General features: G+C 43.1%; 1 protein-coding gene across 4 annotated transcripts in view; it reads left to right on the top strand.

The window, feature by feature from the left end:
- The window catches only part of LOC147418733 (uncharacterized), an 86,153-nt gene extending 70,749 nt beyond the window's left edge, over positions 1-15,404 (top strand). For 2 of the 4 annotated variants that reach the window (XM_086505942.1, XM_086505941.1), the window contains exon 4: positions 11,691-14,442. In XM_086505942.1, coding sequence (XP_086362068.1) covers positions 11,691-11,788 — 98 coding nt within the window. In that variant the 3' untranslated portion in view covers positions 11,789-14,442. The other 2 variants (XM_086505943.1, XM_086505944.1) reach the window with 2 other exon arrangements.
- The last annotated feature ends 1,777 nt before the right edge of the window (positions 15,405-17,181 follow it).

Below are 17,181 nucleotides of genomic sequence, written 5' to 3'. Positions count from 1 at the left end.
ACCTTGTCTGGCTGCCCGAGTTTGGGGCCGACTGCCCACTTGAGCTGGATGCCCACCTTGGGCACTCCTATATATGGGGTAGGGGGGTACCCATTTCATATAGACTGACATTACATTGTACGGGTCTCATGCTCTAGTAGTCAGGGGGGCTGATCGCCCCCTCTTCCCCTACACCGGCACTCTCTCTCTCTCTCTCTCTCTCTCTCTCTCTCTCTCTCTCTCTCTCTTCCGGACATGCGCACTCTCACACCTTACCCAATTATTATGTGCAGTGATGATCAAGCACTATAGTTGAGGTCCGAGGACAACTTTTTAGAAGCCAGAGAGATGTTGCTAAATTGCCATCTTTTGAGAAATTTCAACTTACTAAAATTTAGTCTGTTTTTTTTCATTTGCACATTACAATTGTTAAGTTCAAGATCTAGATCCACAAGAAGAGAGTTTTTAGGATGCCTCATTAGAAGGATGACATAGAGCTTGTAGATTGAATCTCTAGGTACATCCAAGTAGAAATATTTCTAGTGTGTCATTCCAAGGGAATGACTAGAGCACTCTGAAAGGGAATATCTTCTTGGCCACCAAGAATGGACTTCTGATGCGCCACATTGAAGGGGTGGTTTGAGAATTGAGGATTAGTTGATCATCTGTAGTAGATGTTTCTAATGCGTCATAGGATTGATGACATAGATCATCACTAAGTTCTGTTTAGTAAGTTCGGTGAGTAAGAGACTAGGTAAGGGTATCCCTAGTGCGTCACAGGTGCATGACAAGTGTAGTGAGTGGGGAATGCCCCATAGTCAGAGTAGATTGTGGACTGATTGAGAGTTGTAATAGACATGGATATTCCAAGTCAAAGATCTACTACTACAAACAACTGAATAAACTTGAATAGAGGGAGAGAGAGAGAAGAGGAGAGTCGACACGGGGCAGTGTAGTTCCGAGTCAAGATGCACCGACCCCAAAGACTGGCATTGGCGCCCCTTTTGGTATTTCTTTATTATTATTTTGCAAGAGTACAATGTCCGAGGGTCCTCTCTCTCGCAGTGCTCCCAAGATAATATGCTAAGAAGGGAGGCCCTGACAAAAGCAGTAAGCCCAAAAGCTCCAATCCCAAAAGCATGCGCCCTCTGGGCCCTTGTGTAAATTGCGAGAATTCCCTACTGTCACGTTAGCAATCAATGCAAATCGCGGGGGCTGCCATATAGCGTTGCCACGTGTCATCTCTATGCAATTGGGTCTTATTGCTTTTATTTTCAAGGGTTTAGGCCCCTCGATCGGGTTCTTGGTAATTTGGTAGGGTTAGCCCCCTTTGGACCACTCGGCTATAATCTGCAAGTTGTTTAGGGCTAGGTTTTTAACCCTAACCCCCAAGTGTCCTCTTGGCCAATATCTACAAGTTTGGGCGTACCTCGTCATCAATTTGTGACATGCGCTGCAACCGGCCCGTAGGGCGGTAGAATTGCTTTCACCCGATAACTTTACTTTAACTCTACGACACAAAGGAACATCACGAATAAGCATGTGACTGGAATTCAACACTTCAAGACAAACCATGGCCTTGTAGCTAAAGCGATACCAAGTAGATAACGACACCCTGTTGGCCCCAAAGACTGGCTTTATTCTTATTATACTTGAGAAAAACCTGTAAACTTCTACAAGCTGTCCCACTTTTATCTGGCTGAAATTCCTCTACTCTAACACGATTTCGGCAACATAACCACAGTAGAAGTCTCCACGGACAAAATCCCAAGTAAACATTGACTTTCCACGCACTTTACAAAACCTGGCGAGAAATTACAGCACGCTAAAATCTTTGTTTTTGGCTTTCAATTTACGCCAAAACACTTGTTCGGTGATTCCCTAGCTTCCTCGAAGCTCCTGGGATTTGTAGGTATCAAAACTGGCCAAAACCAAGAACCTGCAAAAAATTGCAGCAAGCTGTAATTCTCTGTTTTACACTCCGATTTGCGTGCTGATCACTTTTGTGGGTAGACTTCGAGCTCTCGCACCTAGGGGGTCACTTGCCCCTTGAATTAGACGAGATTCCTCGCGGGAAATCTCTCTAAACTGTCCTGTACAAGCACCCAATGCCTTCCCGAGGCTCCCCTGGCGATATCTTGCCACTTTGGTGCGAAACCCTAAACCTGCAGGAAAACACAGCAGGCTGTAATTTTTTGTTTCGCATCATTTTGCACATCTACGCGTGTCTCAGAGGCTCCCGCACGCAATGGGACAGTTTCCTTCAAATCGAACGAGTTTTCACGCAAGAAAACTCTCCGTTTGTCATAAAATCTAATATCTAATATCTAACCAACCCAAATGATTCTCTCATATTAAACTGATCACTTAATGTGGGAGAATAAACGGGAACAAGGGTTAAAATATAGACATGTGGTTATAGATCTATCTCAACACGGGGCCAATGGTAAAGGGGCCCAAATGAGAGATGGTCTTATCAAAGAGCAAGGCTAACCAATGGAGCATAAGACCTTAGGGTTAGCTTCATTGAAGACCTCCAATAATGTGTGTAAAAGTCCTTTGACCTTAGGTAAGCTAGGGTTGACCTTCAGGCGCGGGAACCCGACCAAGCTCGAGGTGCTTGTCCTGCTTGATGACTAAGGTGCTTGAGGTGCTTGACGATTGAGGTGCTTGACATGCTTGAGATGCTAGGGTTGCACTTGAGGTGAGAACCTAGCCCAAGCTTAAAGTGCTCAAGGGCCAAGCTTGTGGTGGGAACTGGGCCTATGCATAAGGGGCTTGAGGTGTCAAAAAGTCAAATATTCAATCCCTACAAGGAGGGGGCGAGCCCTACATGAGGGGGGATGAGAGAGAACACCCACAGACTCACACAAGGCATGCATGGTACAAAGAAAGCAAAAGGGACACTTGTTAAGTTCCTCCTCATGTTGCCCTCATAGTGTGCCTGAGGCCTATTGGTTGGCCACCCAAGGGGTCCAATGATAATTTAGGAGATTTAATTAATTGATTTTGCATTTATCTAGCCCTCTCTCTCAAAGGGGAAAGGGGGACACTTGTCTCTAGGCTACCCTTGCTGCTTGTAATGCCTCCTGCTTATGATTGGCTAGGCCTGGAGGGGTCCAATGAGCTTCAAGCATGAGCTACAAGGGGGGGTCGATCCCAAGCAAGCTAGGGGGTTGCTTAGGGGGTATACTCACCCACACACACTCACAAACACTCTCATTGTGTGCTATGCAAAGTGCAAGAGCTCCATCTCCTTCTCTAAGCAAGTAGAGGTTGAGAGCCTACACCAACACTCTTGGATATGGAGTGCAAATCCAACCAAGAGCCATGCTTCAATGCTTAAGCTTGCCATCTCCTTCTTCTTCATTACTATGCTATTATGTATGCTAGCAACAAGAGTTATGATAAGTGAGGAACCAATTCTTTCTCCTACGAAATGTTTCTTCTTCCTCTTCCCTACCCTCATTCCCTGCTAGCTCTCTCCACCTTCGAAGGTGTTTGAGGTCTTGGGACTGAGGCTTAGGCTTGGGATAGTTAAAGCTTTCTTCAAGTTTATGTTATGTTTGTGATGCATGAAGATTTCCATCTTCATTGCATCACCTAGGTCACAAGGAACACAAAGATTGTATTGTAACAAGTCTCTCTTAATGGGAGAAATCATAATACAAATGCCTATTGGAGGGGGGACCGGCTCCACATAAATCCGGTCCTCAACTGTTGTCATGCTCTCTAAATTCTCTCTCTTGCAAAATTATTGTTCATGCCAAGTTAACTAATTGCTATGATTATGTTGCTATCTTCAATTATGTTCACCCGCTATGCTCACAAAGTCATTTCTCAAAAGTACTCTCATTAATTTCCGCTACTCTCAAATTAAATAGGCCAATACCGTTTTTGCATTCCTTCGCGATAGAACTGTGCATCCCTAAAGAGGATTAGCAATTAGCTAATCCGGCTCTTGTACAGAAGGCTCTTGCCTTTGCAAACGCACATAAAACCCCCATAACTGTACATGGTCATCTGAGAAGCCAAACTAGAGGGGCATTACCATATGTGCAAAGGGGAGAGAGAGATGTGGGACAACAAATCGTCTCGCTACATAGAGCAAGGGAGAAGGCAAGCTTTCCATTAAAGCTGTGAGCACGTGCACCCACTACTTGCACACATTGTAGCACAATTATCAACTGAAATCAATCCCCACTTCAATTTTGGGCGGCCCCTCTTCTTGCAGACTTGGCAAGTCGCTATGGTGCCGCCATGTGTCCAATTTGCCTCTTTTGAGTTAATTCCCTAGTATCCACTGACTTATAAGTGTAGCGAGGGGCCTAAATGACTTTGAACTGAGCCTAGATACCCTTTTACTGCTCGGATTCCAGTGCCGGTAGGCTTGACCAACTCGTGGTGACCTGCCCTTCCCAACTGCGGGTGTGACTCTCGGCCATTGGCCGTTTCACACTGGCCACACAATGTCCGGCCATTTGCAACTTCAAAAAGAGGGTCCCAAAAATGAAACAAAAATCATCGAAAAGACACCAACAAACGTCCTATTGATATATGCCCCTTTTAAAATAATTGTAATCGCTCTCGATTACGCTTGCAAAACCAACCATAGGACAGAAACTAGCTCAGTAGACACTAACTCGAAGTACTGACGCATTGGACGCTGACGACCCATATCCCACACTTGCACAAAGACGACAGCCACTGAACTTTCGCATCATTATCTCCATTGAGATCTTAGATGAAAATCGCATTGGACGCTGACGACCCATATCCCACACTTGCACAAAGATGACAGTCATTGAACTTTCGCATCATTATCTCCATTGAGATCTTAGATGAAAATCGTAATCATTGTAACGTATATAGCAATCACATCCAAACGGTGCTAATCTTTTCACGAAGTCTTGATCTACTAAATTCCATTATCATCACATTCACATCACCCTTACACTGGTATCAGAGCTTCAGGCATGTGCTTTTCTGAAAGCATACCGTTCCATCAAGAGCAGACCGAGCAAGATGGCGCTTCCAGGATTTAGAGATTTTTTTTCTCCCTTTTCTCGAGAGAAAACTGGACATACATGAACCTACGAATGGAAGCTATAAGGTTGGATGAAGAAGAAACCACAAGGGAAGGAGAAGATGAAGGAGAAAGAGTTCGTTTTTGACCCAAACAGCACAAAAAACATGCTTTTTGATGCTTTTTGTTTTGCAAAGGTCTCCAAAAACCTCTTCAACGGTTAAGAATTTGGATATGCAACAGAAGTCAAAATTGATCCTCTCAATGTAAGCTGCAGCGAAAGTGAATGTTGAACTTTGCTCAAGATTAGTGCTCCGAACTGTGCTCAAGGTTCCTTTTACCTACGGAAGGGAGAGCCTTCTGTTCCTTTAGTGAGAGAGTGCAAATGATCACAAACAAAGTGGATAAACACTGTGAATGAAGGTGCTGAGTCTGAGAGATAGAGAGAGAAGAATACGACACCAGAATGTTGTAAACCCTCCTCCGAAGGCCCCACTCTCTATGGAGAGAGCGGTCTACTATTGATTGCACTAATCTCTACAATGCTTTGGACTTGCCGACGATGTCGACAACGATGAGGACGATGACGAGACAGGCTGAAATCTGAAAATGCAATGGCTGAAATCTGTAAATCTTTATCTGCTGAATTGTGACTCTATGTCGATGAGGATGTCGATGGCGACGATGCCTCGACGACGTGCTGAAAACGCAGATGCTGAAATCTGTGTTTTCCAGGCTGAATCTGCAAACTATGCTGGATCTGACCGTGCGGCGAGGATCTGCTGTGGGATGGTGAGATCTGCGAGGTCTGGGACTTCTTCTGCGATGTCTGACTGCTGAAAACTGAAAACGTTGATGCTTCTTGGTGTTCCGTCACAGTGAAATCACAAAACGCTATGCTGATGCAAAAACGCTAGGGCTGAAAACTTTGTTGCGGTGGAAATTTGCGAATGCTAGGGTTGGTCTGTTGTGTAAACTGCTAACGCTAGGGCTGATTTGTTGTCTTGTTGCTGTCGGGGCTGATTTGCTATGCAAAAACACCAGGCTGCTGTAGGGGAAAACGTTAGGCTTCTGCTGTAGCAAAAACATTAGGTTTGCTCATGAGGGTCTTGTGAGAAGTTGCCTGATGAACAGAGTGTTCCTGCTGTCTCTTTTGCCCATAATTGCTAGCGCTAGGTTTCCTTATATATATCATTGGCCAAATTGCCCTACCTGGTTCCCAACAAAAGTCACTTAAAAATAATAAGTGAAAAATATCAAAAATAGGGAAGATTGGTCTATGCACTGTAAAAATGCTCCTGATGGGTTCTGATGGAAATCTGATGATCGTGCTGTGTGCAGCTAGAGGATATGTATCTACTCAGTGTCTGGACATGCATGGTCTGCGAACAGACTCACAAAAGTGCCAGAACACTTCCTAATCCAACTGAACTGAACCCATGTCTTGAAGTAGCTTGTCCACGTACACATATGCTTAGATGTGCACGTGACATCCCCTCCTTTTCAAAGTGAGGTACTCGTACCGAACTGTATGGCGTTGAGGGAGATCGCCAACAGCGTCTGGAATCCTGGAAGGGACTCTACGCTGGCCCACTCTGATGCGTGGGTCATGCGATACTTGAACTTCATAAAGGTTTGTAAAGCTTGCTTCTTTGGGCCGCAACGAAAGCGACACAAAGTCTTTTGTGGCTCCTTCAATACTTCAACGTCGTCTATAGTAATGCGTCTACCTTCTTCAAGAATCTCCGAGGATGAAAATTCCTAAAACCACTTCCAACACAAAAACATGAACATACCCTTTCGATGTAAAGTGACTGGAAAAATTTTAGTCTTCTCGAAAGACTGTTTTTGCAATGTAGATGAACATAGAGACGGATTGTCAAACCGTTAACATGGCCGACAATAATCAAGAGAGTAGAATGAACATTGATAGCTTTGATTTTTCACATGAAGTTGCTACTGATGATGCTCCCATGTTTGTGAATTATCTCGTCAATAGGTTGCAGCAAGCTATGGGCAACCCTGCTTTGCAACCAAAGTTACTCAACAACTTCGTGCTTATGGAATTTCCCTTCCTCTCCAAGAGGAGAGAGAGCTTAGGAGGCCTCTTGAAGACACCCAAAAAGAAGACTCTCTCCCATTCGAGAGGAGAAATCCAAAGAGTAAGAAAGCAATGAAAGTTTAAGTTCTTCTGAAAATGTAGCTCCACGAAGACGGCGGTCTAGACGATCGCCCACTCCTCCCAAAAGGAAAAGATCAACACATATTCCTTCTCCTCATCACTCTGAAAGGCAAGAGAGGAAACAAAGGAAGAAAAGGGCTAGGAAGAGGTCACCCTCTTCTCTTCTTCTTCACCTTCCTCCTCTTTCGACGAAAGCTATGGCTATTCTCCTAGAGAATACAAGAGGGGAGGACATTGCAAATCATTTCTTGCATGGCGAAGGTCACAAAAGCTAAAGAAGTTCAAGGAGGGAGGAAAGAGTATCTCTTTTCTCACCTATGATGGCACCTTTGGTGCTACCGACAAAGTGTTGGCCTTCATCCAGCAATTTGATGCGCCTTTGGAGACGAGGGCTTCCCAGAGTCCTCCAAGCTACGCCATGTAGCTATGCACTTCCAAAAATCAGCTCGTCAATGGTGGGCTAGCCTTCGTGGCAATGGTGAAGCCCCAAAGACATGGGAAACTCTACGAGTTTCCATCATGAAGCAATTCCTTGCAAGCGATGCAAAAGACAAAGTGCCTACCGAATGGCGCAGCTTGAAGCTTCTCTCTCATGAGTCTATCCACAAGTATGTAGACAAGTTTTGGGATTTGCATCTCAAGGCTACTGTCTTTTAAAAGATAGACTTTGCCGAGCAAAGGCAACAATTTTGTGCGGGATTATTTGAAGAGATGGCCGAATACATCAACTCTCAACGGCCTGGTACTATTAGCGAAGTAATCCATCACACCATGGTTGCTTCACGCATCAATTTCCATCCAAGGGGCTAGACGTAATGTCAAGCCCATGGAAAACAAAGACAAAAATGATGCAAAGGGGAAAATCAATGTTCAAAATACTTCCCAAGTCACTTCCAACAACAACAACAATCGGTCCAAGGAGAGAGGGGAGTTCACAAAGGTAAAAACAAACTCTCTCCTGAAGAGCTTGAAGCTTTTCGCAAGGACCATAAGTGTTTCAAGTGTGGGGAGCAAGGACATGGCTATCGTTCTTGCCCCAAGAAGAATACTCGCAATGAGACTCCTAGGGCTTCCACCATCGAAGCTCCAAAAGAGGATGCTCATTGCAAAGGATCATCACTTTCCTATGCTTGGGGAAAGGTAAGAGAGCATGATGCCTTCGTCTTGTTTGACCCTGGCTCTACTCTGAACTTCATATCAATGGAGTTGGCCACCAAGTTGGGCATTCAAGCTTTTGAGATGGGAGATATGCTAATGGCTGACGCAGCTTTCAAGGGACAGCAAGCCTCTGTTACTCCTTTGATTGGGAAGTTAAGACTTCATGTCCAAAGCTATGTCGACAAAGAAGACTTCTTCATCTCTCCTCTCCAACATGAGGATGCTATCCTAGGGGCGCCATGGTTTGATCGCATGGCTACCAACATGAAGTTCCTTGAAAGGAGAATCTACTTCACCAACAAGGGAAAGAACATGTATATAGATGCTAGTGAGCGCGGTCGCACTATTCCACTTGTAAATCCTCTTGCTTTTGATAAGTCAATGAAGAGCTCCGTTTCTGCGCTCATGATTTTTGTCAAAGAGTCTCTAAAAGATACTATTGTTTCATCAAATGTAAATGGTAGGAATCAAGAAGAGTTAGACTTGTCTAATTTTCTAAAAGGATTCCAAGATGTGTTCATCGATGATATCCCTATGGACTTACCTCCAACACGAGGGGATGATGACCATCGCATTGAGCTCCTTCCAGGAAGCTCACCGCCTAACAAATCTCCTTATCGAGTCTCACAAGCTCAACAAGAGGAGATCATGAGGCAAGTACAGGAATTGGTAGACAAAGGGATGGTGAGGCCTAGTTCCTCTCCCTTTTGTTCTCCAGTTCTTCAACCGTGCTAGGTATTGTGGGGGCAACCATCATGCTTACTGAACGTGATCTTCTCTGTGACGGGTTTGTTGGAGTCCGAATCTCGGCTTGCGCCACTTGATGAACTACCAATATCTTTGGTTGGCTCGGACTTCGAGGTGAGAACCTGTCGAACCAATTCTTGCATGCGTAGTTTTCTCTGTGACTCATTCTCTGCCTGTCTTTCTTCGGCTGCCAAGCGCGCTTGCTCACGCTCACGTTCCATGGCTTCTTGTCGTTCTGCTTTTCTTTCTAGATGTGCCATCGCAACGCGATTCGCTTTTTGTTGTTGTGCCATCATGTCCATCATTGACTTGACCAAAGCCTCCATAGGATTTGGGGCAAACCGTGGCATAGATGGGGAAGGGAAGGGTCGGAAAAACCTCCTGGTGGGGAAAACTCTTCTTCGCCACTCTCATGCTCACCACCTCCATGCGAAGTATCCCTTCCGCTTCGGGTGATGACCATCCACTGAAGTCTTGGGTTCTTAAGTTCACGAGGAACTTGGGTTCTTGTGGGTCTTGGGTTCTTGAGTTCTTGAGGTTCTTCTTTAGCTTGCAATCTGTGTTAGAGAAGGATCTTCTCCTCACCCGAGCTCTTCTCTTTCCTGCAGGCGCACCCCTTGGTGGCCTTGTGCTCACACCAAGGTTGCTTTTTCCCACCTCACGTCGATTGGCTGACCGCTAAGTGCAGGGTCCGCTCTCAATGAGTGAAAAGAGAAACAAGGGGAGGCTGGACAAGCCCTTCTTTCTTCGTTTTCTTGTCACTCTTCAAAAACATGATTAGGAATTGACAAGCCCCATAGGACTTGGGTTACGTGCGACTGCAACAAGCAAAAAAAAAAAAAATGTGGTTCTTGTGGTTCTTTCCTTGAGTGATACACAACACTGCCAAAGCTTTGATACCAATGTAAGGTGCAGCAGAAGTGAATGTTGAACTTTGCTCAAGGGTTCCTTTTACTTACAGAAAGGAGAGCCTTCCGTTCCTTTAGTGAGAGAGTGCAAATGATCACAAACAAAGTGGATAAACACTGTGAATGAAGGTGCTGAGACTGAGAGATAGAGAGAGAAGAATACGACACCAGAATGTTGTCAATACTCCTCCGAAGGCCCCACTCTCTATGGTGAGAGCGGTCTACTATTGATTGCACTAATCTCTACAATGCTTTGGACTTGCCGACGATGAGGACGACGACGAGACGGGCTGAAATCTGAGAATGCTAATGGCTGAAATCCGAAATCTTTATCTGCTGAATTATGACTCTATGTTGATGGCGACGATGCGACGACGACATGTTGAAAACGCAGATGCTGAAATCTGCGTTTTCCAGGCTGAATCTGCAAACTACGTTGGATCTGACCATGCGGCGAGGATCTGCTACGGGATGGTGAGATCTGTGAGGTCTGGGACTTCTTCTGCGATGTCTGACTGCTGAAAACTGAAAACACTGATGCTTCTTGGTGTTCCATCAAGGTGAATCTGCAAAACGCTATGCTGATGCAAAAACGTTAGGGCTGAAAACTGTGTTGCGGTGGAAATCTACTAACGCTAGGATTGGTCTGCTGTGTAAATCTGCTAACGCTAGGGCTGATCTGCTGTGCAAAAACACCAGGCTGATGTAGGGAAAAATGCTAGGTTTGCTGATGAGGGTCTTGCTGAGAAGTTGCCTGTTGAAGAGAGTGTTCCTGCTGCCTCTTCTGCCCATAAGTGCTAGCGCTAGGTTTCCTTATATATATCATTGGCCAAATTGCCGCACCCAGTTCCCAACAAAAGTCACTTAAAAATAATAAGTGAAAAATGTCAAAAATAGGGAAAATAGGTCTATGCACTGTAAAAATGCTCCTGATAGGTTCTGATGGAAATTTGATGATCATGCTGTGTGCAACCAGAGGATATGCATCTACTCTAAGTGTCTGGACATGCACGGTGAATAGACTCACAAAAGTGCCAAAACACTTTCTAATCTAACTGAAGTGAACCCATGTAATGAAGTAGCTTGTCCACGTACACATAGGGTTAGATGTGCATGTGACACTCAAGGAGCCCTACACATTGACACGAATGGATTTTGATTCCAAAAACTTTGGAAACTTACGGTTTTGAGCAAAAATTTAGGGCTTGTGTAGAGAATTTATGCATGTTTAAAATTAATTTTTTGGAAGCTCTTGTTATTTGTGTGTAGATAAGAGGGTTTTATGCAAGCGACGTAGGTTGCGATTTGGGGAGTGTTTGGTTGTATAAGTTCTTTAATTTCATGGCGTGGACCTTTTTAGGTTATTTGTGGGGAGAGTGATGAGGTAGTCGTTGAAGACCTTCATGCCTTATCGGCGTTGTTTGTTTTTATGTCCTGTAACATGCATCTATAAGGATCCGTGTTGCATTGTGATGTGTCAACCACTGGATATATTCATAATTGGGTGAGATTGCTTGGGTATATAACTTTAGTGCACTGAGATACCCCTTTAGGTGTATCAATGCAGTTTAGGTGTGATGGCTAATTTTGCTACGCTAGAGTATCAAGAGCTTTGGTATGGAATGAGAAATTTGAATGACCCTCGGGATCGATCCTCGGATATTTTGATCTAACTTGAGTTGTTTTGCAGATATAATTGTGGATGATTACACTTCTTTCAAGAAGGGGAGATGTCACAGATTGCTGATAGGTCAACCACTAAAGACCAAGAGGTTTAGGACTCCTTGAGCCTAACCCTAGCCAACTTGCAGATCATGGCCAAGGGGCCCAAACCCCTACCAGAAGAAGCAAAAGAAGAAAAGACCAACTTACCGAAGATGGTCGAGGGGCGTAAAAGACAAAATGGGGGTTAAGATTAATAATCCTAACCCCACCAACTTACAAATCATTGGCTGAGAGGCTCAAAACCTAAAGTAAAGTAGGGTGCTTCCTTATGGACCAATGCTTCTAGAACTAATTCTTTTCATGTGAGATGCTTTTGGATAGGCCAAGGTCCTTTAAATATGTTGGGTGGGCTCTCTGTGTGGCATTCTACTGTGTGGCATTCTACTGTGTGGAGAAGCAGAGCAGAGTTCTCAGAGCTTGTACTTTGTTGAAGCAATATAAAGAAATACTAAAAGCGATATCATCGTTTGGGGCCGTTGCAGTCTGGGAGTGGAACTGTATCACAAGACAATCACCACGTGCCAACGGAAAAGAATAGATTGAACAGAGTTCTAGCACTTCAATAACAACCGAAACTGAAAGAGAGAGAGAGCACACGCGACACGGAGTGGTGGAATTCCACCCCAGAGAGTATTGGCCCCAAACCTTGGCACCTCTTTCGGTATTTCTTTATATTACTTGAACTCAATACAATGCCGGTACTCGTGCTCTGCACCTTCTCACTGAAGCGTGCTAGAGAATGAGCCTTAGCCTCATATTTAAAGGCCCTTGGCCATTAAAAGCAGTGTACATGAAAAGCTTTAAACTCAAAAGCAACTGATCCAAAAAGCTACAAAAGTTGCCAGCGTGATTTTCGGAAATCTATACACTTGCCACGTAAGCAGTTAGCGCAAAACGCGGAAATCCGTACAACTGTGCCACATAAGCAGGCCAGCGTAAAATCCGGAATTCTATAGAGGATGCCACGTCATCAGTCAACGTAAAATCCGGAATTCCGTACAGCAGGTGCCACGTCATCAGTTTTCCACTTCTTCTTCTGCCTCAAATGCCTTTGACTTTTAAAAAAATATGTTTTTCTTGTTATTTTGGCTCTTTCTCCGATTATTCCGTCTTTTCTCATCCTGTCTGGAACTAGAGGATGACGAATTGTTGGAACTCTCTGAAGATGAAGAAAAATCCGGGTCATCCTCTACATGAGCATGCTTCTTGGATGTGCTTACCACCTTGAAACTCGACTTCCGGCCCAAATAACCGGGGAAATCCGTTCTTTTCCTCTTCTTTCGAGAGTGCTTTAAGCCTTTCCTTAACTGGCTCATCTTCTTTTCAAGAGCTTTGTCAAACTCTTTTTATGAGTACAATTTCCGCTTTTTTGCACTCGGCTTTCCTTTCAGCTTCCTTACCGTCTTGAGAGGAGAATCGATGGCCTCTCGCCATCTCGAGTGAATCTCATCAATCGGGTAATTCTTGAGGTGCTTCACATATTTCGGGTCGCGGGAGTACTTGATCAATCTTTTCACACGTGTCAACTTGCAGTTGGTGTTTGTACTCTGCTCTATCGAGATTTCGCGCCGGAAATTTGCCAATATCTCTGTTGGTTTCGTTTGTTCCCACGCTGGTTTTCAACTTTTCTTTATCTCCCCCACGATCAAGAGTCGTAGGGGTGTTGTTTGTGTCAGATTCTCCGTGAAAACCCATGTTTGCTGCCAAAAGGATCAAATCCTTGGTAAAAGAATAATCATTTCGAGCTTTGATATCATTGTTATATTCCAAATAAGAAATCAATAGCAATATACAAACAGAAACTGCAAAAATAGTGAACTTGACGAGAGAGAGAGAGAGAGAGAGAGAGAGAGAGAGAGAGAGAGAGAGAGAGCACGACCGAGTTCCGAGCCAAGACGCACTGGCCCAAAAGACGGGCGCCTCTTCCAGTATTTCTTTATTATTGCTCTTCACACACAAAGTACAACTCCCCGAGGGTCCAACTCTCTTCAAGACTCTATGTCCATATGCTCTGCAAGAAGTGGTCCTCTGGGCACTTTAAAACTTACAAGGGATGCCCAAAAACATAGCATTCACACCCAAAAGCATTTGCACCCAAAATTCTCTGCTAAAATCTGCCAACACAAAACACACAAATCCGTACAGCCTGCCATGTCATCACTGTCAGTGCAAATCATGGAATTCCGTACAGTAGTGCCATGTCTGCAGTCAACGCGATTTACGGAATTTCAATCTAGAGGTCAAGCTTTTGATTAATTGGGTTTAGGCCCCTCGGCCACATTTTCTGGGTTTAGTTCCTCGGGCTTCAGTTTTCTTGTCCACCCGGTCATTTCTCTTCCAATTACGTCATTATATAGTCTTGCGCATCAAATAACCTTCCTTTAGAGCATATCCTGCAACTGTCTCCCCACTCTGCAACCGGTCAAGTTGCAACAAACCTGTAAATGTTTTATGTTTTTTCCCACTTTGTATAAACAAGCTGCTAATTTCTTATTTAGCAATAAATATTTAAAGTTCAAACATAATCATGGGCTCTTTATTTACTATACGACGTGTGAAAAAGCTAGTTGCAAGAAACCTGTACATGTCTTATGTATATTCCCACTGTGTATAAACAAGCTGCTATTTCAAGTTCAAACATAATCGTGGGCTCTGTAGTTAGCGTGTAGAAGTTTTTTGTAGATAGTCTTTTTTCAAAATATAACGAGTTTGTTATTCTTCCAGTTTCTACAAAATGCTATGGGAGCTTGAATTGAGGGTCCTGTGAAAACTTGGTCTTTAGTCTGAATTGAGCCTGCACTTTAATCTGTCTGTTTAGCGCTGTTGGGACTCTTTTCAAGAAGATCAATGCTCGTGTTAAGGGTCTCTATGGATGAAATGATGCAAAACAAGAGTCTAAGCTACATTGCCAGTGTGTTCATGGTGATCTTGCAGAGGCATATGTAAATGATTGTACATGTGCACCATCATCCATGCATCTGTCAAAGAGGCAATTTACCTTGCTTAAAGTTTAGAATACTAGTTGATGCTGCGTGCATAGAAGTGTTTCATGGCTTGGTCCACGACAAAAGAGAGACCCACCTTGTTCATCACTCTTGAAAGTCTCAGGTGTCACCGCACCTCATGATGTATTAGTCATGTCTGATGTAGCTGATATCACTGTTTAGCATTCTTGCAGGGGAACGCTAGAGTGCCTGAAAAAGCTAACTTAGCTTTGGTTTTTTCCCCCCCCCTTCTTTGCAGGGGAACGCCTAAGCCCGTGGGTTGCATTGGGTTGCTTCATCATGGGGATTCAAATCATATTCTTGTAATAGGTAGGAAGCATTGTAATTTTATAATCGTTCTTACAAAGCTGGAAATGGAAATTTATCTCATCTTCTGCTATATAGAAATGGTCTTCTTTTTATGGGGACTTCGTCAACCTTGTCAGCAATTTTGTGTGGAGAGGCAGCTTCATATGTGATACTTCAAAAATCTGGATAGTAAGAGTGGTATTGGAGGTCACAAAAAAGATTATCTGCAGCATTGTATGCATGCAGTGAGGAGAATGGCCAACTTTCGAGTGTTGTATAAAGCGAATGGGCAAAGAAAATCAACCATTCATCACCATTGTTGATTTGGTTCAATTCTATTGATGATTGTGCTTCTTTTGATTAATATGAGTATCGGATTGGGGACACATCCTGGTAATCGGCTGCAGCTTCAAAGTCATCTAATGGAAGAGGACCTCTTCACGGGTGCGGTGTTGCATCGGTCCTGGTTTGCCTGATTGTTTGGTGCATAAATCTATTGAGTATGAAAATTAATTATTTCTCTCTCTCTCTCTCTCTCTCTCTCTCTCTCTCTCTCTCTCTCTCTCTCTCTCTCTCTCTCTCTCTTCTATTAGATGTAGCTCATATCTTGTGCACTTTAAAAGGGTTGTCACAAATCATATGATTTGCCTATAGACGTGAAAAATCCTACAAAGTTGAAGACTTTACTGTGAAATATATGGCTACTCTAATATGGCTTGTTTTAGAGTAGCCATATTAGAGTAGCATTGAACAATACATTACTTATGACCACATGGGTTCAAGCCTTTTGTTACCAATCCAAAGTGCGAATTCTAGCCCCTCTTGCAAAGTTCACGAAATTAAGGTGCTTCCTTAGAAGTTGGGCTCGATAATGTATGAGCAACCATTGCATGTAAGTATTGTTGAATGCACCTTCTAAAGGAAAGCAACTTATTAAAGTCTGAAAAATAGCGGTGGTTGGAGGTTTTACCGGTTTTTGGGGGCTTCATTTTCAGCAAATGTCCAATGGTTCTTTCTAGCCTTAAAAGAGAACATATCCCAGGCAGAGTGCATGCATGGTAATATAGTCCATGCCCGCCTTCTGGAACACCTTTCTTGTGTTATCCTTTGAATTAAGCATCATATTCCAAGCCAACAAGGTGTGGCACTTCTAGAGCTTGCATAGAAACCATTCTTTATATTCTCGAATGTTCACAAGCTTACAAAAAAACATTATGTAGAAACCAAGAATGCAAAGCTTGATTAACTATTTGATGCTTCCATTATCTCATCCAAATTGTTGTTTTGAGGCATAAGATTTGGAGCATTTGAAAACTTAAGAGTCTTGATATGATGGGACACTATTTTCTTGTTTCATGCCCTCAAAAATCAAATGTCAGGATGCAATTTTTGGGCGGTTGGTGCAATAAAACATGAATTGTGAGTGTCCATTGCTTGTGAGGACCTTTTGCGAACATGCCAACTAAGCTATAAAATATGTACTGCATGTCCATCTTTAGAGACATGATCCTACTAATGCATTAATTCACACAAATTCACATTATCATATTAAGTTCCATAGTAGTTGCTGTGGTCTCAATGGCATTGAGGTTAATTTATACATGTTAGAAATACGATAGAAATATGCAAGTTTTTTAACACCATTGTCATTGTTGAATAGTAGTGGATGTGTTCTTAATGGTATTCAAATCAATCTTACCATATGTTAGAAATACAGTATAAATATTCAATTTTACGTTATTTTTTGCATTTGTACACATGTTCACCGTTTGAAACATGATCATAAATGTTGCCAATTGAATACGTTCATTGATGTTGATTGTGACATATGTTGAGATATCCACATTCTCATATTAATTTATTTCCATACTATTTGGTGGTATTGATCAATACCAAAAAAAAAAGAGAGGTTTTTGCTATTTCCCCTTTGCATTGAATGCATGCACATTGATATTTTGTCGAAGAGATGCATCTCATTGTTATGCACCAAGTGCATCTTCTATACTCATTTTGCATCTCAAATGGCAAAAAGATATCTAAAAAAGCACGCAAACACTTATCTGAAATCTAATTTTGTGATGTGAGTAGATCAAAAGTAAGTTTTATCATATCCTACATATTCGTTTTTTAAGCCTTTTAGCAAATTAGCTAGTTTTTTCTAGT

The sequence above is a fragment of the Adiantum capillus-veneris genome, chromosome 29, assembly GCF_014529385.1.
Source record: "Adiantum capillus-veneris isolate H3 chromosome 29, ASM1452938v2, whole genome shotgun sequence".
Lineage (NCBI taxonomy): Eukaryota > Viridiplantae > Streptophyta > Polypodiopsida > Polypodiales > Pteridaceae > Adiantum > Adiantum capillus-veneris.
Note: the sequence above shows the minus strand (reverse complement) of the source record. Positions and strands in the feature narration are given on the sequence as shown.